Here is a 23925-nt window from a genome sequence, read left to right as displayed (position 1 = left end):
ATTTTTTAGGACACCGGTGACTCTTTTTCTGAGGTCTGTGTACATTTTCGGTATCGCCTGCCTAGAGAAATGGAACCTAGATGGTATTTGGTACCGGGGACACAGTACCTCCAACAAGTCTCTAGTTGGCTCTGCAGTAATGATGGATACCGGAACCACGTTTCTCACCACCCAGGATGCCAAGGCCTCAGTTATCCGCTTTGCAGCAGGATGACTGCTGTGATATTTCATCTTCCTCGCAAAGGACTGTTGGACAGTCAATTGCTTGGTGGAAGTAGTAAAAGTGGTCTTACGACTTCCCCTCTGGGATGACCATCGACTCCCAGCAGCAACAACAGCAGCGCCAGCAGCAGTAGGCGTTACACGCAAGGATGCATCGAAGGAATCCCAGGCAGGAGAGGACTCGTCAGAATTGCCAGTGACATGGCCTGCAGGACTATTGGCATTCCTGGGGAAGGAGGAAATTGACACTGAGGGAGTTGGTGGGGTGGTTTGCGTGAGCTTGGTTACAAGAGGAAGGGATTTACTGGTCAGTGGACTGCTTCCGCTGTCGCCCAAAGTTTTTGAACTTGTCACTGACTTATTATGAATGTGCTGCAGGTGACGTATAAGGGAGGATGTTCCGAGGTGGTTAACGTCCTTACCCCTACTTATTACAGCTTGACAAAGGCAACACACGGCTTGACAAATGTTGTCCGCATTTCTGTTGAAATACTTCCACACCGAAGAGCTGATTTTTTTGGTATTTTCACCAGGCATGTCAATGGCCATATTCCTCCCACGGACAACAGGTGTCTCCCCGGGTGCCTGACTTAAACAAACCACCTCACCATCAGAATCCTCCTTGTCAATTTCCTCCCCAGCAACACCCATATCCTCCTCATCCTGGTGTACTTCAACACTGACATCTTCAATCTGACTATCAGGAACTGGACTGCGGGTGCTCCTTCCAGCACTTGCAGGGGGCGTGCAAATGGTGGAAGGCGCATGCTCTTCACGTCCAGTGTTGGGAAGGTCAGGCATCGCAACCGACACAATTGGACTCTCCTTGTGGATTTGGGATTTCGAAGAACGCACAGTTCTTTGCTGTGCTTTTGCCAGCTTGAGTCTTTTCATTTTTCTAGCGAGAGGCTGAGTGCTTCCATCCTCATGTGAAGCTGAACCACTAGCCATGAACATAGGCCAGGGCCTCAGCCGTTCCTTGCCACTCCGTGTGGTAAATGGCATATTGGCAAGTTTACGCTTCTCCTCCGACAATTTTATTTTAGATTTTTGAGTCCTTTTTTTACTGATATTTGGTGTTTTGGATTTTACATGCTCTGTACTATGACATTGGGCATCGGCCTTGGCAGACGACGTTGATGGAATTTCATCGTCTCGGCCATGACTAGTGGCAGCAGCTTCAGCACGAGGTGGAAGTCGATCTTGATCTTTCCCTATTTTTGGAACCTCAACATTTTTGTTCTCCATATTTTAATAGGCACAACTAAAAGGCACCTCAGGTAAACAATGGAGATGGATGGATACTAGTATACTTATGGATGACGAGCGACTGCCGACACAGAGGTAGCTACAGCCGTGGACTACCGTACTGTGTCTGCTGCTAATATAGACTGGATGATAATGAGATAAAATTAAAATATATATATATATCACACTAGTACTGCAGCCGGACAGGTATATATTATGTAATGACGGACCTGCTGGACACTGTCTGTCAGCACTGCAGACTCCTAAAGTAAGCTACTAGTATCAAGAAGATAGAAAAAAAAAAAAACCACGGGTAGGTGGTATACAATTATGGATGGACGAGCGACTGCCGACACAGAGGTAGCTACAGCCGTGGACTACCGTACTGTGTCTGCTGCTAATATAGACTGGATGATAATGAGATAAAATTAAAATATATATATATCACACTAGTACTGCAGCCGGACAGGTATATATTATGTAATGACGGACCTGCTGGACACTGTCTGCAGAATGCGTTTATAAAAACACCACACGACGAGTGTTTAACTTTTTCAGGCAGACAATCACAATATACTGGTGGTCAGCAGACAATCACAATACTGGTGGTCAGTGGTCACTGGTCAGTCACACTGGCAGTGGCACTCTGGCAGCAAAAGTGTGCACTGTACTTAAAATATGTACTCCTGCTATAACTGCTCCCCAGTCTCCCCCACAATTAAGCTGTGTGAGCAGTGAGCACTCAGCACAGTCAGATAATGATATACAGTATTACATATGATGCAGCACACTGGGCTGAGCACAGATATGGTATGTGACTGTGTCACACTGTGTACCGTTTTTTTTCAGGCCGAGAACGGATTAATTAAACTGGTGGTGGTCACTGGTCACACTATCAGCAAGTAGTACTCCGTCCTAAGCAGACAATCACAATATACTGGTGGTCAGTGTGGTCACTGGTCAGTCACACTGGCAGTGTGGCACTCTGGCAGCAAAAGTGTGCACTGTACTTAAAATATATTATTTATGTACTCCTGCTCTAACTGCTCCCCAGTCTCCCCCACAATTAAGCTGTGTGAGCAGTGAGCACTCAGCACAGTCAGATATACAGTATTACATATGATGATGCAGCACACTGAGGCTGAGCACAGATATGGTATGTGACTGTGTCACACTGTGTATCGTTTTTTTTCAGGCAGAGAACGGATTAATTAAACTGGTGGTCAGTGGTCACTGGTCACACTATCAGCAAGTAGTAGTACTCCAGTCCTAATATGCTCCCCAAAATTAGTAAATACTAAATAGTGTCTCTAACTCTCTACTCTCTTCTCTATAAACGGAGAGGACGCCAGCCACGTCCTCTCCCTATCAATCTCAATGCACGTGTGAAAATGGCGGCGACGCGCGGCTCCTTATATAGAATCCGAGTCTCGCGATAGAATCCGAGCCTCGCGAGAATCCGACAGCGGGATGATGACGTTCGGGCGCGCTCGGGTTAACCGAGCAAGGCGGGAGGATCCGAGCCTGCTCGGCCCCGTGTAAAAAAAGCTGAAGTTCGGCGGGTTCGGATTCCGTGAAACCGAACCCGCTCATCACTAATTAAGACCCCTAAATCCAGATATTGATTTAGGACTATTGTTAACAATTATCGGTCAAATCTTCAAAAGGTGATTACCTACAGGTACAGGTTATGGAAAAATCTGTACAAATATATTTTCCCTCCCATCACCCTTGGAGAAATAATAGTAAGCATATTCAGTATGATAGTTGTATACAGATCAGTGCTCAGTCCTTTGCCCACCAGCCTCCTGCTCCAGGCTAGCCCCTTTCATATTTACATACAGTAGCGCTGACGTGGAGCAAAGGAGAGGCAGCAGCGCTGATTAGCATACTAACCGGGCTGGCTACCCTTGCAGGGTTAGGTTTCACAAATAACTGCTCACTAATTCGGGGCAACCAGTGGTGGCCCAAATGTCAATAACTACAAATAAATGTGTGTGTGTGGGGGCGGGGGTAGGGCGTTGGTTGCCTTCTGAATCAATACAATTAGAACTTTTTTTTTAAATAGGACCTATGTGTCTTTTTGTACCCTTCCTAACTATGTGATAGGCACCAACAGAAACATGTAATATACACCTGTGTCATATCCAGTTTACAAATCACTCCCTTTGCTTGGCTGGAAAGAACTGTGACAGTACTTTGTCTGTAATTTACTCATCCCAGTATAACATGTTTTATTGAAACACTTACCCATGGACCTATATATTGTGGTTTATGTTCATACAATACTTAAGGGGAGATTTATGAACCCTTCTAAGAGAAAAGTGGATGTCTTGCCTATAGAAACCAATCAGCGTCTAGCATTTATCTAGTACATTCTAGAAAATAATACCTAGAATCTGATTGGCTGATATGGGCAACACCTCCACTTTTTTTTTTTTTTTTAATAATTATCATATTTTAATGTGCATTGGTCTTCAAGTCATTGTTTTCCGCTTACCTTTGTGTTGGCTTCCAGATAGTTGTATAGAACATTGACACATATAGTCAGGTCTCCAGCATTGAAAGGATAGCTGCGGTTCCAGCCCTGAGGACCAAACTTTAGTCTCCCAGCAACACAGGCATGAAAGTAGCAGAGAGAGAAGAGGATGCTCTTGAATTCATGCTCTCTGGCACACATCTCCAGAGTATCCTAGAAACCATTAATTAAAGTGTTATCATGTGTACTGTAATGCCTTTTCCATCTGAAATACACCGTAACCATAATATCCTTCACAAAAAGCCATAATCTGAAAAACAAGATTGTAATATAATAGCATACTAAATGTACTGTACACCAGGGCTACTCAACGTTTTTCATTTTGGGTGCCAGACGTTCAATATGACAAGTCCAAAAAATTCCCAGAGTACCACCACAACAATTACAGCATATAAAATACTTTACAAAAGTAATCGATAAGTACTAAGAATATCAGTAGCTGGCAGAACTCCAGATTTTCTCGTGATCCCCCTACCTAGCCTATGCTGTATGTATAGTTTGTTACTTAGCCATGGGCTTGGTGCTGCTGCTGACCTCCCTCACTGTCCTAATACTTATATGCCTGTATGTACAACTGACGCTACTATGTTTCACTGTATCCACTTGAAATGCATATGACTTTGTTTTTGTTTATGGTTTGACTATTATAAAATTTGTAAACTCAATAAAAAAAATACGTGATTTAAAAACAAACAAAAAGAATATCAGTAGCTTCCCTTTAGGGATGAAACCAGGATTTTCGTCACCCGGGGCAAGGCAGTAATTTAGCGCCCAAAACCACCACCCCCACCCCAAAAAAAAAAAATCAAACAAGCCGTGTCAGACTAAAATAATCTGATTATCAAAAATGTTGAAAAAAGGGATACTATTGGACAATATTCCCCCATGTGCCTCAAATGCCCTATGCGTCACATGCTCCGCCAGCGATGTTCAACTACATGCTTCTCTGTGTGTCCCCATACATTGAACTATGGCCTTCATTCCGAGTTGATCGCAACAAGCAACTTTTCGCTGCTGGTGCGATCAACTAATCTCCGCCTATGGGGGAGTGTACTTTAGCATAGCAGGGCTGCGTTCGCTTGTGCAGCCCTGCTATGCTAAAAAAGGTTCACTCAAAACAAGACTAGCACTGCAGTTACTCACCCAGTGCGATGGATCCAGTGATGAAGGTCCCGGTCCTGATACCAGACATCCGCCCTCCATTCGCCTGGACACGCCTGCGTTCTTCTTGCCACTCCCGAAAATGTCTGGAAAAGGGGAGTATCCGCCCCGGAACACCTCCCGCCTGTCCATCTTCTTGCGATCGCCACTGCGATCACATTTGTCGCTGGCAGCGTCTTTGCCCGACGTCGATCGTCGCCAGGCAATGACGCGCATGCGCAATGCGTCCGCCGCGCATGCGCATTTATGACCCGTTTGCACCGCAGCGAAGAACCGCTGCGTGCGAACGAGTCGGAATGACCCACTATATCGTAACACTTCATCACTGCATTACACTTCCATATCCACTGCACTACATCTTTATACTACATCACTGCACTACATACCCTATATGCTACACTACATCACTACATTACATCCCCTTATATGCTACACCACATCAGCGCACTACATGCCCCTATATACTGCAATACATTAGTACATTACATACCCTGTATGGTACACTACATCACTACACCCCCTATAAGCTACACCAAATCTCCCCCATCTGGGAAGCAAAGTAGAGGTTGATACTGCTAACTGGGAGCACAATGAGCTTCTATAGCTTGTTCGGTGAACCACACACTAGTCGCAGCACTGCATGGCAAAGAAGAGAGTTTAAGACAACAGCCAGCATAGGAGAGATCTCAGGTACTGGAGCTCATCTGCACAGTGACGGAGCCAGCTGCGGGCAGACAGGTGAGTCAGAGACATTGCCCCGGGAGCTGTCTGCTGTCTCACTAGAGCAGCACTGCCAATAAAAGAAAGCAAAAAAACCCTGCTCCTCTGTAACTCCTTAGCGCCCCCTCAAATCCTGCACCCAGGGCGCATGCCCCCTTAGCCTTCCCCCCTAGTTACGGCCCTGTTCCCTGTCCTTCCTTTCTTGAAGATACTTTACTCAGGTTTGGTTGATCATTTAGTTTGGAGATGAAGACCTGCTTCAGAATTTTGTACTGTTATTCAACTGTGAGAAAGACTTAACTGTGGCAGGGTTTACTCCAGGGGTCTTCAACCTTTAAGACAGTGTGGGCCACATAAAAAAATGAAACGAAGCCGAGGGCCACTAAGCTATACTGCGGTATTTAGAATCTAAATTTTAATTTATGATTGTAATGAGACCTTTTCTAGACTCATAAGACCATAAAAAAGACTTCAAAAGATAATTATTGTAATTTAATGAATGAAACATGGTCTACTTTACCTTTGTTATTATAATAAGTTCATATCAGTGGGAAACTTGGCATTGTTTTTGCTTGGCCAGCTTGTCGATGTTGGCATCAATGTTAGAAGTCGCTATGCGCAGAGTATTCTCAAGATGTTGGTCTGTAAGCACTGAACTGGACTCATACGGCAGTATCACTGGACTGGTGGGTATAATGTGGGCATGCTTTCACAATATTGCTGCTGTCTGTCTGTGATGGGGGGAGGGAGGGTATGATAGCGCCTATGTCAAGACATAGGTGCTATCATACCCTCCCTACTCCCCATCACAGACAGACAGCAGCATTGTCAAAGCATGCTCCCTGCCATCTCTGCTCTTAATACTTAATACACCCCCTGCTGGGTCCCCCGCCACGCCCCCTGCCCTCAATACTAATTTATTCACTGCCATGCTCAGGCTGCCGCACCCCCGTCCCCGCCGCTCCCGCACGCCGGGTTCCTGCACTGCCCCCTGCCCTCAACACTTATACACTTTTATTCTTCTGCCGCAGCCCCCCCCCCCCCCCCCCCCCCGCGCCGGGTCCCCGCCGCACACAGCCATGCTCAGGCTGCATACATGCTGCCGCACCCCCTCCGCTCCCGCCCGCCAGGTTCCCGCACTGCCCCCTGCTCTCAATGGTAACTTGCCGCACCCCCCCCAGCCGGGTCCCCGCCGCTCTCACCCACCTATTCAACACTGCAGGCGGAGGGAGACACAGGGAGGGAGACACAGTAAGGGTGACCAGACCACTGACCAGCCTAAGAGGAGCTACTCCCCTTCTTCACAGGCAACCAGTGACAGTGCGGGGGAGTCACGTGACTCCGGGAAAGGGAAAATTTTTTTTTTTTTTTTGTGTTCATATGTGCGCTGCGGGCGGGCGCGTCGGCGGGCCATGGAAACCATAGCAGCGGGCCACCTGTGGCCCGCGGGCCACGGGTTGAAGACCCCTGGTTTACTCACTGGAGACCCAAGCTTTGCTGGGTATGCAGACCATGCTTGGGTTATTTGATTTGGAGAGGGTCTAGCGCAGTCCTGGCCAACCTGTGGCTCTCCAAATGTTGTAAAACTACAAATCCCAGCATGCTCTGCCGAAATTTTAGCATTCCCTAATAGCAAACATGTGGCAAGGCATGATGGGACTTGTAGTTTTACAACAGCTGGAGAGCCACAGGTTGGCCAAGCCTGGTCTAGCGTCATACTTGCCTATTCTGCCGGATTATTCGGGTAGTCCCCTGCACCCCCAGAAGAATACGCAGATTTCCCGCATCCTGCCCACTTACTAATGAAGTGGACAGGATGGCAAGATAACACAGGACATCTCAGGTCCGTAAGGATGGGAAGGGGCTAAAATTAAATTAATCACAATGTTTTAGTCCCTCCCTCACCCCGTAGACCCGTGGGACCTAATGAGTAGCATCTCCTCTTCTGGCTTCTTGCAGAGATGAGATAAAGTTAGCAATTTTGTATAGCGCACTGAAAAGGTCTCTATGAGGGATGAAGATGGAGTATGAGCAAAAAGACGGCACAGCATGCCTACCAGGACAGGGACTGGCCCTACGGGTTCTACAAAAAGTATCCTGGAGTGCCACCTTGTAGACTTAGTGTCAACTGTTGTCTTCTCCTGGAGGCAGTCAATTTGCCAGCTGTTGGGATCCCAGATGTCAGGATACAGACACCAGAATAGAATCCCGACACCCGGGGAAATACCGGCGGCCAGAATCCTGACTAACGGCTGAAATATCCATATGGGTGGTGGTCTACGCCACAACCCGAGGGGGAATATAACCCTGTGGCGACCTAAGGTCGCCTTCGGGCCTGAAGCATGGCGAGTCCGCGAGAGGAGTCGCTGCGCTCGACAGCTGGGATATCAATACTGCTCTCGTCTACTCCTACTCTATACTATCATAAGTCTTAAAGTTGCTTATTAAAATATTAACATTATTTCAGAAATCCATTTGTAGATAAGAGAATGTTCACTCAAATAATAACTCTACCTTAATTATCATATGTGAGAAAAATGAAATGGCTTATCTCATTTCTAATACCTTTCTACCTCCTAGATTACATCTCTCAGTTAAACACTGTGGAGGCGGCCATATAGTGACTGGCACAATTTTTATACATAATTCATATGCTAAAACCGAGACACTGTTGGTCTGCAGTCTTCATAAGATCAGCTTCTCTTCTACATCTTACCTGATCGAAATTGTAGAGTGCGGAATGTAAGTTAGCCAGCATTCCACTGGGGGGCTCATTAGTGATTTTGATGGAGTTCTGTAGTATTCCCTGAGGAATAATATGTTCTTCTGGGGAGGATGCTGGCTCCGCACTGATGAAGATCCGGTAATCCTCATGGCTCCCTGTGCTGTACTTTTCAAGGAGCTTTTCCAACGTCACCAACCATTTGGCTACTAAGTGAACATTCTATACACAAAAAAAGAAATAAAAAACCATGTAACTAATTACAACTATTAATCAAGCACAACCGTTGCTGAAAGAGAAACAGGTCTGTGAATGAAAGCAAACCCCCCCACCCCCCCCCCAAAAAAAAAAAAAAAGTTTATTGTATACAAAATATATAGTATAGTAAAGACTGTGAATTGAAAACAGTTTTGCACATTTTTTTGCTGCTGTATTGCACACAGGGGGTGTTAATCTCATATATTCAATGTATTATTTATAAACATTTCATCAGCACACTCTGCAACACTTTGCAATTGAAAAAAGACACAGAAAATTAACAGTACAAAACTGAGTATTAACAGACAACTAGACAAACCAATTTACCACCATTTCTGAATTCTACCCTTGAACTTCAGATCTTAAAGCATTATAGACTGTTGGCTTTGTTTAAATGGGAAATTTATTGTACCAATGACTCAGTGGCGGAACTTGTGAGTGGTGGGACCAGGTGCAAAAATATGCTTTGGGCCCCCCTCCTCTACCCACCACAAATTCATAATATACCACATGGCAGCGGGAGGCAAGGAGAGGCAGTGGGTTACAGAGAGAGGCAGATGGTGACAGAAAGAAGCAGAAGCGCGTATCGTTAATGATCTAGGCAATACACCCTGGATGATGTGAATGATATATCGTCCGATCCGCCAAATCGGACAATATATCGGGTGCACATCGGCAAGTGTGAACGGAGCCTAAGGCTATTCATTGGAACTTGGAAAACAAGCTTGTAACATCTAAAAAGATCTGTAACATCGACATTTCGTAAGTTATAGTCTCTTTTCTCACTTGTATATGTGTGTTGATTATTATTATTATTGTTGTTATTATTATAATCTACAGTAATTTACAGAGACTATTTGGCCATTCAGATAAATCCCTGCCGCAGTGGGGTTTACAAGCTATATTACCTACCACACGTACACACAGATAAACTAGGGTTAATTTTTGGTCAGAAGCCAATTATCCTACCAGAATGTTTTTGGATTGTGAATGGAAACCAGAGCACCCAGCGCAAACCAATGCAAACATGCGGAGAACATACAAACTTCACACAGTTAGGGCCTTGGTGGGAATCAAACCACAGGGTTCTGAGACAGTAATGCTATCCACTACTCCAACCATGCGACAATACTGCAACCAAAACATTTTCTTATTTTTTAACGATCTTTAATAGTGACTGGTCTTATTTTGGGTGACAGAAGAAACCACAAAACGTACGTCTCTCCCAACATCTCCCCAGGAAGGGAGATTTCCATTGCACAACAAAAAAAAACTGTTTGCGCTGTCATTCGTTTGTGCTAAACTTGGATTGCATGTTATCGCACAGCTTTTGTAACTAGTTCTTTTAATTATGTATTAACTGTAAATATGATGACATGGCATGGCATGACATGAGTACCCACCTGCAGGATCACCCAGTGTCCTTGCTCTGCAGCTTTCTCCATAGTTTCCTCTGCTACCTTCTCTTGTCCCTGACCCAGTGATATGTTATGGAATTTTCCAGAATCGATGGTGAAGCCAAGCTTCTTGCCTAAAAATATATATATATATATATACCTTGCTTTTATTTAATGTATGCAATTGAATAGAAATATGCTGCAGTATATCGCCTAGTGTGTACACAGCTTAAGGAGCAGAGGTGGAGAGTCTTGGTTACAGCCAGGTGATTTAGCCAAGAACATTATAAGATAACAATGAAGGAAAACACACTACTTCCACATATGCAGATTTTGAACTCAGCCATTTCAAATGTCAAGTGATGTATTGGTGAGTATATGGGGGGTATTCAATTACTAGCAGGGTTTCCACTGTGACTAATTGCTGCCAAAATCCATGCAGTGTGAAGAAAGGCTACTCAATTAAATAGCCTTTTTCCCGTGCCTAAAAATTGGGATTCAGGGAAAGAAATCCACCGATTCCATGTAACTGCGGAATCTATAGTTTTTTTTCATGCGCGCAACCCCAATTTTTTCAATGGACTTTACCTCGCAGCTCATGGAGCTACACGGTTCAGTCCAACTGTGGGTACTCTTACGAGGGGTAATCCCCACTAATTGGATTTCTTTGGCGTAGTAATTAGAGGGGGTAAACACTGTGGCTAATTGAATTCCCTTCTCTGTGTGTACTGGAAAGTGCAGTATATTATTAAAGCATGTGGAAACATGAAGGAGCTGTTTAAGGTACTTCCAGATCTTCAGCCAAGTTTATGGGTAGGCTTGCAGCTTAGATTAAACTTATTCTAATATTGGCCATAGGGTTAAAGTTTGGTGGAGGTTTAGATTTAGTAGTTGGTCATATAGAGGTATGTTAGGGCTACTATTATTCTTTCATTTGATATAGTATATATTAGGATAGCATTTATCAACTAAATTGAAAGAGGAGAATGCACTTTTGGAAACAAGAAACAAGGGTTATTTATGAAGAGCAAAAAGTGCAGCCCAGCAATGTTTTTTGAAAAGTTTTGCACATTCTTAAGTGAGCTTTAGGGGTATATTTACTAAAGTGCATGTTTTTAGAAGTGGAGATGTTGCCCATAGCAACCAATCGGATTCTACTTATAATTTATCTAGCATCTTCTAGAACATGATTGCTAGAATCTAATTGGTTGCTATGGGCAACATCTCCACTTCTAAAGACCTGCACCTTAGTAAATATACCCCTTTGTAGTCTAACTTCCTAAGCTAATAAGAGACAAATATAGAAGCTTTCTGCGATGATGGGTCCCTGTCATGGTGGGTTAGGGCAAATGCTTGCTTTGCATCTTTATGAATATGTTCCTGTTTGGAACCAATAAAGGTCTGATAAGGAAAATAGAGGTGATTTTATTAGGCAACACACCTTATATATTTTCAAAGCTCATCAAAGTTACTTTATCTCATAATATTAATAAACCAACTCTGTAATACATACCATGTTTGAGGTGTGTTGCTGGATAAGCTATCTCTTTTACTGTCAGATATATGGAAAGAACCACTACTTCAGACTGGAAGTGAATGAAGCTGCTCTGTACAATTCTATAGCATGCAAATTATGCTGACAACCAATGCTGATTGGTTGTCATGGGCAAATTCTCCACTGGCTCACTTCTCCACTCTTATCACTGCTTCATGTATAGACCCCTATAACCACTGTAACATTTCCTTTGATTGATAGAACAGAGAAAGAGAATTACCCAGTGTCTCCAAGTCTTTCAGAGGGTTCACCCCAGGTGAAAGGATGAAGAACACAGGTGTTGCTGGATTGGTTTCTTCATAGGATTTGGCCAAATCTTGTCGTGCACCCTCCACATATTTTGATCCTAGTTTTTCCTCCACAAAATTTCTGTTGACACACACACAGGGATTCAAGGTAACCAATGTGAAACTGTATTGCGTACACAGCTTTGTAACAGTGGGCCGAGGTGTTATAGTGAAATAGACTGTTAAACACTTAAACAAGTATAAAAAGACACCAAAAACAAGAAACTATAATTATATAGAAACCTTATTGCGTAGGTCATTCTGTCTGGGCGCAGCGCTCTCAGTATTATCAGCTTTTGTAATGAGCTTTTGTTTTTCCACTCCTGCGGGAATCTTTCCTTCTCCGGACATTCCGAATCCACCAACTTCTTCCACCGCTTTGCTGATCCCTCAATATCTCTGTCTAACCCTCTGAATTCCTCCAGTGTAGACATCATCTAGAAGAGACCACAATGACTCCTAAACAAAAGATACTTATGTAGGTATAATCATACTGTATTTTCAGAAGATGCCTATTATATTCAGGTCATATTTAGAGTGTGCTATTTCCTACAGCAGTGCTATCCAAGTACCTAAGAGAGCCGTACATAAGTTATAACTATGTGATCAAGGGCCGGGAGGCAGTCAATTGACCGCCGGATGGGATCCCGGCGATCAATATACTGACGCCGGAATCCCGACACCATCTGCAATACCTGCGGTCGGAGTCCTGACCACCGACTGGTTTCTCCACTTGGGTGGTGGTCCACGCGACTGGTTTCTCCACCCTAAGGACCAAATACTGTTTAAAATAAGTAGTACCTACTGTACATACAATTTCTAGTAGTTGTCAGAGATAGTGAGGGCTACTAAAAAGCCTCGGAGGGGGAATCTGTCTTAAATTACCAGGTGGACACCTCTGTCCAAAAATATAACACAATTGTCAGTACATGGAATTAACATATGTCATTAAGTAGCTCCAGGTCAGTAGTTCTGAACAGATTATTTAAAGCAATGTTATATATGGCACACATCTTACCCTGTACAGCAACATATAACACGTTTCCTATGACATACCTTCCAAAATGTGAAGATTTATAGAGTCAAAGCGGCACAGGACCACAATGACAATGAGTGGGTGTTTTTGGTGGGCTAAGGGGTTGTCTTAATGCATCCAGAAAAATCTTCCTGGGCACATTAATCTTGTTTTGAATTACCTTCAGGGTCTGTCCACAACTTTCAGCCTTGGAGGCAGACGCAAACAGGTAGCACGGCTATTCTACCAGCGCATGCAACAGAAAAATGGGCATGGCAAAAAAATTTGTAGGTGTAGTTTGCCATGTGCGGGTGTGGTTTGAAAAGCTACAGAAATATTGAACAGAGAGTGGGATGGAGCAGGAGATGAGGGGATGAAACTGAAATCAACTAGAGTGTGTGTGTGTGTGTGTGTGTGTGTGTGTGTGTGTGTGTGTGTGTGTGTGTATATATATATATATATATATATACATATACAAACAGAAAGTTCAGCACTCACCATAGCAAGCTCACTTATCCTCACAACATCAATAAATAAATGATGGGGGTTTAGTTAGTGAATTGGCCAATGCACGGAAGCCTGCATACAGCTCGCCAAGGTACCCCGCCTTCATGCAGGTCCTACACTATCACAAAGTCTCAAAAATTAAAACCTGGCAACTGTATCACACATAATATACTGCACACATGCCCACTAGGTTTAATGTGTATCTGCCATGCATCTTATGGCTTTTAAAGGTACACTAGTCACCTGACACTGGCTGATAAATTACTAAGGAGCAGCTGACACAGGTTTAGAACAAGTCAGATTACACAGGGGTGCATGAAAATATATATATATGTGTGTACCAGAGAAGCTATCAGCGCCACAGATGCAGTATCCACAATAAGAACACTAGTATCAGAACCGTGTAATATAGTAACTGCTAGATGGGATGAAACACGTTGGATGCCACTTAATCTAAACTCATCCTCAGAAGTTAAGCTATATATCTCTCTCCTCTTTTGTATCTTTTTAGTTTGTTTTTATATTTTTTTTTATCTTATATTTTTGTGGTTTTTTTTTGATGATCTTCATTTTTTATGCATATGTCACTTTACTATATTGTTTTTTATCCAGTGATACTCTGTTTTTAGTGTTACGTTCTGTAATAAACTATTGTACTACTTTTACAATCTTAATTGTCTAGTCCTATACTATATTTTTTTGACACCAGTTGTAGCTTTTAATACCTCATTCTCTTTTTCCAAATATACACTGCTCAAAAAAATAAAGGGAACACTAAAATAACACATCCTAGATCTGAATTAATGAAATATTCTTATTAAATACTTTGTTCTTTACATAGTTGAATGTGCTGACAACAAAATCACACAAAAATGATCAATGGAAATCAAATTTATTAACCCATGGAGGTCTGGATTTGGAGTCACCCTCAAAATTAAAGTGGAAAAACACACTACAGGCTGATCCAACTTTTATGTAATGTCCTTAAAACAAGTCAAAATGAGGCTCAGTAGTGTGTATGGCCTCCACGTGCCTGTATGACCTCACTACAACCCACACAAGTGGCTCAGGTACTGCAGCTCATCCAGGATGGCACATCAATGCGAGCTGTGGCAAGAAGGTTTGCTGTGTCTGTCAGCTTAGTGTCTAGAGCATGGAGGCGCTACCAGGAGACAGGCCAGTACATCAGGAGACGTGGAGGTGGCCGTAGGAGGGCAACAACCCAGCAGCAGGACCGCTACCTCCGCCTTTGTGCAAGGAGGAACAGGAGGAGCACTGCCAGAGCCCTGCAAAATGACCTCCAGCAAGCCACAAATGTTCATGTGTCTACTCAAACGATCAGAAACAGACTCCATGAGGGTGGTATGAGGGCCCGACGCCCACAGGTGGGGGTTGTGCTTACAGCCCAACACTGTGCAGGACATTTGGCATCTGCCAGAGAACACCAAGATTGGCAAATTCGCCACTGGCGCCCTGTGCTCTTCACAGATGAAAGCAGGTTCTCACTGAGCACATGCGACAGACGTGAAGAGTCTGGAGACGCCAAGGAGAATGTTCTGCTGCCTGCAACATCCTCCAGCATGACCGGTTTGGCAGTGGGTCAGTAATGGTGTGGGGTGGCATTTCTTTGGGGGGCCGCACAGCCCTCCATGTGCTCGCCAGAGGTAGCCTGACTGCCATTAGGTACCGAGATGAGATCCTCAGACCCTTGTGAGACCATATGCTGGTGCGGTTGGCCCAGGGTTCTTCCTAATGCAAGACAATGCTAGACCGCATGTGACTGGAATGTGTCAGCAGTTCCTGCAAGACAAAGGCATTGATGCTATGGACTGGCCCGCCCGTTCCCCAGACCTGAATCCAATTGAGCACATCTGGGACATCATGTCTCGCTCCATCCACCAATGCCACGTTGCACCACAGACTGTCCAGTAGTTGGCGGATGCTTTAGTCCAGGTCTGGGAGGAGATCCCTCAGGAGACCATCCGCCACCTCATCAGAAGCATGCCCAGGCGTTGTAGGGAGGTCATACGGCACGAGGAGGCCACAGACACTACTGAGCCTCATTTTCACTTGTTTTAAGGACATTACATCAAAGTTGGATCAGCCTGTAGTGTGTTTTTCCACTTTAATTTTGAGGGTGACTCCAAATCCAGACCTCCATGGGTTAATACATTTGATTTCCATTGATAATTTTTGTGTGATTTTGTTGTCAGCACATTCAACTATGTAAAGAACAAAGTATTTAATAAGAATATTTCATTCATTCAGATCTAGGATGTGTTATTTTAGTGTTCCCTTTATTTTTTTGAGCAGTGTATATATATATATATATATATATATATATATATATATAGACAGCAGAGACGGTGCGGCACTCCAATGATTTCAATATTTCAATACCAGGCTAGTAGTAAGATGCATCTTACTATTAGCCTGGTATTGAAATAATTGGAGTGCCGCACCATCTCTGCTGTCTGTAAATTTATTTGTGAGGACACCCAGTGTATTACCGTCTATAAGCGGCTGTGCCGGACCCCTGCCTTTGTTTGTGTGTGTGTGTGTGTGTGTGTGTGTGTGTGTGTGTGTGTGTGTGTGTGTAATAAAAAGTGACAATAGTGCCCTCTGGTGTAGTATGTCACATGTAATCAACAGAAATGTCCACCACCAAAAGAGGTTACACCCTAACCTCTACTGCATATATGGTGTAGCAAGGCCCTGGATAACATGTATGTCCTTAATTTCTCCAACATGTTTTACCTCACATCAGGATACACATAAAGAGAAGAATGGGCGTGTATAATAGTGTAATAATAGGATTTTAATTACCTACCGGTAAATCCTTTTCTCGTAGTCCGTAGAGAAAGTATGGCAACCGCTCTAAACAGGAAGTAAACGCATACCCATAACAAAACCGATCCATGTGCAAGTACATACATATCGTGAACGAAAAAACATACAAAAATATACATGGCAATGTCTAAACTGGGAATCTGTAGTCATCCTCCCCTGCTAGCAGTGGGGAGACGACCAGAAGTAAGTGGATATGGACTATACGGACGTCTTACGAGAATATCTGTATAGTCTTACATATTCTCGTAAAACGAGTCCCCACATTGGTATTTATTATTCCATTTAGTTGCACAGAGGGGCCTTGTATCAGACAGTTTCTGCTGATCTTGATTCATCTGTCCGTATAGTCCATATCCACTTACTTCTGGTCGTCTCCCCACTGCTAGCAGGGGAGGATGACTACAGATTCCCAGTTTAGACATTGCCATGTATATTTTTGTATGTTTTTTCGTTCACGATATATATGTACTTGCACATGGATCGGTTTTGTTTTGGGTATGCGTTTACTTCCTGTTTAGAGCGGTTGCCAGGCGACCCCACACAACGATGAGCCAGTCCGATGCTGCCACGCCTAGCTGCGCCCACGTGTCTGGTGACGTACATGTGAGGTCAGCGGCTATAGGCTGTGGCAATTGGCTGGAGGGCGTGGTGGTGGAGGTTGCCAAGCAACCTGTGCTCAGCGGGACAGTGCCGCGCTCTCCCGCCGTGACGCTGATTCCAGGGGCATGAGGCGCGTCTGTGACGTCACGTACCGACGGCCGGGGAGAGCGGGACCTTCTCATTGATTGGTGTTGGGTAAGGATGCTTCTTGTATATATACCTTGATTTGTATTATTGCTGGTTGTGTCTTGATAAAAGGGAGAGGTCCCTGAAACGTTGACTGTACCAGCGGTGGTGTTGTCAGTTATTTTTTCCAAATGCCTCCATTACCTGGGATTCATATGCTCATTTGAGAGGTTGTGCACCGGACCTGCTGTTTTCTTCAAAGCGTGAGTGCCAGGCATATTTTGTTTATATTTATATATATATATATATATACACACATACATACATACATATACACACACACACACACACACTCAAACTGCTTTTAAAGTACATAAACAGATTTATTTTTAACCCTCCAGAAGCAGTAGAGATCACTTAGAGGAGGGAGGAGAAATCAGAAGGCACTGGGCTGACACAGAATGACTACACTGTGCAGGGGATGCGGTCAACATCCCGCTGGACGGGATCCCGGCGGTCGAAATCCCGACGCCGGAATCCCCGACCGCCACAATCGCGACATATTCTCCCTCCGTGGTTGTCCACGACACCCATAGATGGAGAATATAATAGTGCCCGCAAGGGGCTGCGTTCCGCTCGCCACCCCTGTCGGGATTGTGTGGTCGGGATTCCGGCGTCGGTATTTCGACCGCCGGGATCCCGTCCAGCGGGATTACGTACTGATCCCCTGTGCAGTATACGCTGTCCATCCTTAATAATCCTGGAGGACAGCAGCACAGTAACATCAATGTCAGCAGTAAGAGGCTACACTACACTATGCCAATACATACACTCACAGCTTTCTGGTAGTATCCTAAGAGCCACAGTCTCAAAACAGCCCTAATACCAGCAGCAGCATTAGTGGTATTAGCATAATTCACTATACATACGGGCTGCCAGTAACCTGGATGGCTCCGCCCCTGATCAAAACTTCACCTCCTGTGGCCACGCTGGTGCTGGGCTGTGTGTGTCTCACCAGAGTGGTCGGGAGTACACTCAGCATGTCTCCTGTTCTGGCCGCAATCTATGCGCATGCACACAGAGCCTGCTGCCCCAAACATCTACACTGTACTTCCCTGGGGAGCAGATGGAACCCTGCCCTCCGGCCTAGCCCGCCACTGATTACCTTGATGGCACTCCATGACTGCACAGACAAAAAGTCGACAGGACTGCGGTACACATGATCAACAGGAAACCGTAGCAGAAAATCTAGTTCCAAAAAATCGATTTCCTTCAATTTCAGAAGAATCTTTGGGGACATAAAATACAGTCAAAAGTTACATACACCAAATTGACAAAGCAATTAGAATTTCTACCATAAAATCTGAACATTTTTTAATTGAATACTTAAAAAAATAAAATACAATAAAATACTAAGTGAACGAGGAGTTGTTTCCCCATTAATTACCATGATGAAGTGCATTTGCCTGAATAAAAAATTAATACTATATAACTGCTCCAATGTTCATACTGTATGTGATAAAATCTAATGACATTTCCTCCCTAGCAGAGGTGGCAGCTATTTCACCTTTAGGGGTATATTCAATTAGGGTCGGATCCATTCCGACATGCATTTGTCTGAATGTATCTGACAACCCCTATTCAATCCCATCTCAATTCGACTTAAAAAAAAGTCGAATTGAGATGAGACCTGTGAGCGGAGGAGAGGGGGGAGACCAGCGGGGACAGCTGCGGGCAGCGCTGCAGAAGGAGGTCTCACAGCCGCCAGACCTCACGTCAGTGTCCACCCAGCTCCAGCAAGCGTGACCTCATTTGCTGGAGCCAGGTGGACGCTGCCGTGCCGGCTGTGACACATCCTCCTGCAGCCCTGTGCTGTAGCGCTGCTCTCCCCTGTCTGCCTGCAGCTCTCCCCCCTCTCCTCCTCTAAGGTTCTTGTCGAATTTGGCCCCGTTTCCCTCAAAAGTATGTGAATCAGCAGCTATACCGCCGATTCACGTACTATTCGACAAGTCAAATTCCTCGACTTGTTGAATAAAAATAGCTAGGATTGAATAGGTCGAATCACGATTCGACCTTAAAAAGTCGAAAACTGACGTCTTTTTGACAGACGGCAGCTTTTGACCCTAATTGAATATACCCCAGTGAGGTCACGTGTTCCTTGTGAATTGCTATGCTGAATCTCATGAGCCAGTGCTCTGCCCATAAGATGCCCACCCCCACTTTGTGTAGCCAATAGCTTACCATTTCACTGTAATGTAGTATAGTATTTACCTGAAATGCCGTCTGGGATAGAAATGTGAGCTTGTCCTTTTCAAAAAGCCCCTGACTTGTGTAGAGGAAAGCAGAGTATGTTATACACTCAGTAAGGTTTGCCACCCTCTCTTTTACATCTTCTGATGGTTCTGCACGCCCAATGGCTTTATGGAATACTACATTAAAAGCCTGGGGAAAAAATTAGCATTAGCTATCAGTTTTAGCAATCAAAACAAAATAATAATAATAATAAATTATTATTATTATTAATGTATTCTAGAATAATTGTCGCACAGTTATTTATTACCAGTCATATAGCGCATACATATTCCGCAGCACTTTACAGAGCATATTTGATAAATCACATCAGTTTCTGCCTCCGTGGAGCTTACAATCTAAATTCCCTACCATATGCACACGCCCGCATAGACACACTAGGGTTCATTTTTGTTGGTAACTAACTAACTAACTAACCAACCTATAAGTATATTTTTGGATTGTGGGAGGAAACCAAAGAAAGCACGGGGAGAATATACAAACTCCACACAGTTAGGGACGTAGTGGGAACTGAACCCAGTGCTGTGATGTCAGATATCAGGTTTGTGGACTTCTTGTACTATACTGTTTATATTTCAGTATAGCTATACATAAAGAACACAAGGCTTTAGTATAACTGTACTGCTGTGACTGTGGAGGCAATATTTAGCTGCAACTAAATAAATACCTGGGACTTGCATACATTTTTTTGTCTAACAATAGAAATTAATATTCATTTGTTCTGCTCTTTATTGGCTATGAATCGGTCACAGTGTCTATACTAAATGTTACAAGTTCTCCAGCCAGTTTATGTTCCATGACTCTCTACCTAGATGGCAAGGTCCTGGTACAGTCATGAAGGGACAACTTGCTGCTGGCAGATACATGTAACCAGAGGCGGATTGGCCATAGGGTCTACAGGGAAGATTCCCGGTGGGCCGAGGCACCCGCGGGGCCTGTTTTGTTTGAGGACATGTGGTCCTATTTATAGACATAATGAATAAGATGCCAAATAATTTGCATATATGAAAATGACTTTGCCACTTAGCCTGTGATTGCAGATGATCTAGTGTATGCTCTGTCTGCCTGCTTGGCTGACATATAAGATTGAGTGAATAGTGATTGGGATACGGTTGGTGTAATAAGCAAGAAAATATATCTTTCTAAAGAATTATATAGTTTCCTAAATTCTAAAGATGTATCATATAATATGCTTATAAAATTAATTTTTATTTCCCTTTAACTTCCCCATTGATGCTGGACATGCCCACTATCTGGAAAGTCTCGGGGGTAGGGTGCTGCTGCCATGGCCCACGGCTAGACCTTACTCCTCTGGTGCTGCCCATGTGGGGCCACTAGTACAAATTTTTCCAGGGCCGCTTTTTGTTCCCAATCTGCCCCTGCCTGTAACTCACACACTGCACACTGCATCCCCACAGCCGGTGCTACCAGCAGGCGAACCTAGGTATTTACCTGGGGTGTCATTGGTTAAGGGGGCACCTAAAATACTGAATACAGTAAGTGACATAATTTCAGTGAGTTTAATGCCACCGCAGCACCCGCACCCAATGTTCCTGCTTCCAATGGGAGCAGGGCACCCCCAGGGCTAGCGTCGGCACTGTGTATATACCAAAGACACAACACAGGTAACATAACAAAGCAGAGGCCACACATACCTTTAGTGAGAACTGGTAAATTGGATTTATTTTACTGAGATCACTCATAACAAAATACAGGAGTGACGCCCTGGCTGCTGCAGGCCTGTAGTGTTCTCTGGCTTCATTAATTTTGATCTCATTCTCTTTTGCTTCAACCACCTGTTAAATAATAAAGACACCATGAAACCAGACAGACATGATTTCTGTGCCTCTGAAAAATGCTTTTAAAAGGGATTTCCACATCTTGCAAATTAATAATTCAATTTTCCTTTATTAAAGAAAGTTTTCAGATACTGTAAATCTGGAGGATGAGGTTTATCGTCTAATTAATGTGCAAGCAACCATAATACCCAATTGTTATTATGTTTATTGGTAACCCCTGGCGTGCGCAGGCACTGCTGGCTCATACAAATCTATTATCACACTTCTGGAATGTAGAACGTTTCATTTTAAAATGTCATTCCATTAACTCTTATTGCTTCTATACAGAACACTGCCCCCGAGTCACCGTATTTACCTCCATAATTCCCACTCCCACTACTTTTGATTGTTGAGGTGTGCCTCGGTGCACTACAATAACCATACTGCCTGGTGCACTACAAAAGCCATACTGTCTGTACCTTATCTTGATTCCAATACTTATTTTGCATTTTAAAAATGCAGCTTTGATAAATACAGTGCACCGGAATGAAAATTTCATTCATTGGGCAATACTGAAATATAGGGATATTCCTAGGGACAAATCTCTAATTACATAGAGGTGAACTTCATAATGGTCTCCGAAATGTGAACACTCTACCTTGAGCTGGATCTCGGCGGCGGTGGATTTAGTGGACTCAAGTTTCTCCACGAGCTCCATGTCACCTAAGAAGTTGCCCTCTGCTGCGGAGAGGCGGATCAGCAGCTCGTCTTCCAGGCGCTTCAGTTCTATTTTAAATTCATTTTGCTGCTTCGTTAACATAGACTGAGGGGGATGGATGAGAAAGTATGGACTGTTAGTGAATGTAGGATGGAACATACATGAGTAACATGTGGGTAATGCATAGTGTTGGAGAAGCTTTTGAGGGATATAGGTTCAAGTCAGAGGTCTCCAGCAGCACACAAATACAGGTGAGGCCTAAACTGAAATCTGCAGTAAGTATAGCAATATTACAGCACAATTCATCTTTATTGTTACTTTAAGACAAGTACATGAAACTGATATTGGGGCTAGTAAGGCTATCTATATGTCAGGCAGCATTTCGTCCGGACTCCACTGAAGGATCGCCCCATCCATGAAAAATTATATTTCGGCCATGTAGATCTGATCATTATGCACCAAAGGGTAGATTTCCTAAAGCTTCTAAACAAGCGAAGTGATGGTGTTGCCTATAGCAACCAATCAGGTTCTAGCTGTCATTCCTCTATTGTACTCTAGAAAATTATATACAACATCTGATCGGTAAAACCATCATTTGTCTGTTTTAGAAGGTTTAGTAAATCTACCCCCAAGTGTGTAGAAGTATTTTAAATTTTTTAGTAGACACGAATAGTTATGCCATACTGTATTAATGGAGATGTCAATCGAAAGTCCCTCCTACTTTTACTGCACATAAACAAACAGGCTCTCATTCACAGCCTTGCACACACTGCCCCACCTTTAAGTTCTCCAGATCTGGTCTCTCCACGCTGACCACATCCGCCAGCAGCTGGTCCTCCAGCCCATCTGTGGTGACTGTGAAGTTAATGAGTGTGGTCTGCGCCTGGAGCTCAGGCTTGTAGTGTGGATTTGCCAGCTTTGTTTGAAGAATTAACCGGAAGTTCTTGCTGTATTCACATTCTTTGTCCCCTATCTTAATATACCTGTTGTAAATAAAATGATATAAAAGCTGTTATATAACATTATATACCGTATGAATGAAATAAATAACTGTGGAGTAATGGCAAAGATTAGTTAACTGCCCCACATAAAACATTACTTTGGAATCTTTAGAATGTGCCTAGTTGATTAAATCAAGAAACAGGGGGGCAGATGTATTAACCTGGAGAAGGGATAAAGAAGTGATAAAGCAGTGATAAGTGCAAGGTGATAACGCACCAGCCAATCATTACGGATTTGAAAAATGAAAGTTAAGAGCTGACTGGCTGGTGCATTATCACCTTGCACTTATCACTGCTTTATCCCTTCTCCAGGCTTAATACCTTTGCTCCAATATTTTTTTGTGGAAAACCTTTTCCATATCTCTCTCCAAACCTATATGGACAGAAACCTGCTTTCTTATATCATCACCAGAATGCCTGCTGAACCTGTCTCCTGACTCTTACTGTTTAAGAAACCAAACAATAACATTAGAGGAACTGGCAGCACTTAAGAACAGGGGGGGGAGACAAAGTAAAAAAAATTAAATTACTGACAAATAAAAAGTGTATAACATTAGCTGCACAACCCTTCATTATTGCATCTACTGTATCATACAGGAGTCAGAGCGACCTTTAGTTTTACCAGAGGAGTTACTTTCTGTACATTAACATAATCACAGGTCAGGGAGAAATAAAACAATTGCTTGAATGCTCTTCTGTTTCTTTATAGGACTATAACAATATAATTAATTAGACAGGCTGTGGCTACACACAGATGATTGCTCTTGGAGAAAAAAGTAAAATCAGAATCTAACTTTGTAACATGCAGAATTGTGGTTGTTTTTACCAGTTTTGTGGTATTCAGTCCATTGGGGGGTTTTACTAATGTGTCTGTAATGGAAGCTCAGCCTAGCCTTTTCTTATGGTTGGGC

The 23925-nt window shown here is 43.6% G+C and overlaps 1 protein-coding gene across 3 annotated transcripts in view; it reads right to left on the bottom strand.

Annotated features, from left to right (window-relative positions):
- Window positions 1–23925, bottom strand: part of DNAH11 (dynein axonemal heavy chain 11) — a 561376-nt gene that overhangs the window by 33734 nt on the left and 503717 nt on the right. For all 3 annotated transcript variants that reach the window (XM_063921780.1, XM_063921778.1, XM_063921781.1), the window contains 10 exons: window positions 22792–22996; window positions 21954–22118; window positions 21173–21313; window positions 19479–19649; window positions 18373–18495; window positions 12353–12546; window positions 12043–12191; window positions 10274–10401; window positions 8607–8834; window positions 3971–4162 (listed from right to left, as the gene is read on the bottom strand). In XM_063921780.1, coding sequence (XP_063777850.1) covers window positions 3971–4162; window positions 8607–8834; window positions 10274–10401; window positions 12043–12191; window positions 12353–12546; window positions 18373–18495; window positions 19479–19649; window positions 21173–21313; window positions 21954–22118; window positions 22792–22996 — 1696 coding nt within the window. The remainder of the gene's footprint in view (window positions 1–3970; window positions 4163–8606; window positions 8835–10273; window positions 10402–12042; window positions 12192–12352; window positions 12547–18372; window positions 18496–19478; window positions 19650–21172; window positions 21314–21953; window positions 22119–22791; window positions 22997–23925) is intronic.

Source organism: Pseudophryne corroboree, chromosome 5 (assembly GCF_028390025.1).
Source record: "Pseudophryne corroboree isolate aPseCor3 chromosome 5, aPseCor3.hap2, whole genome shotgun sequence".
In the NCBI taxonomy this organism is placed as follows: Eukaryota; Metazoa; Chordata; class Amphibia; order Anura; family Myobatrachidae; genus Pseudophryne; species Pseudophryne corroboree.
This window is presented reverse-complemented; position numbering and strand designations above follow the sequence as displayed.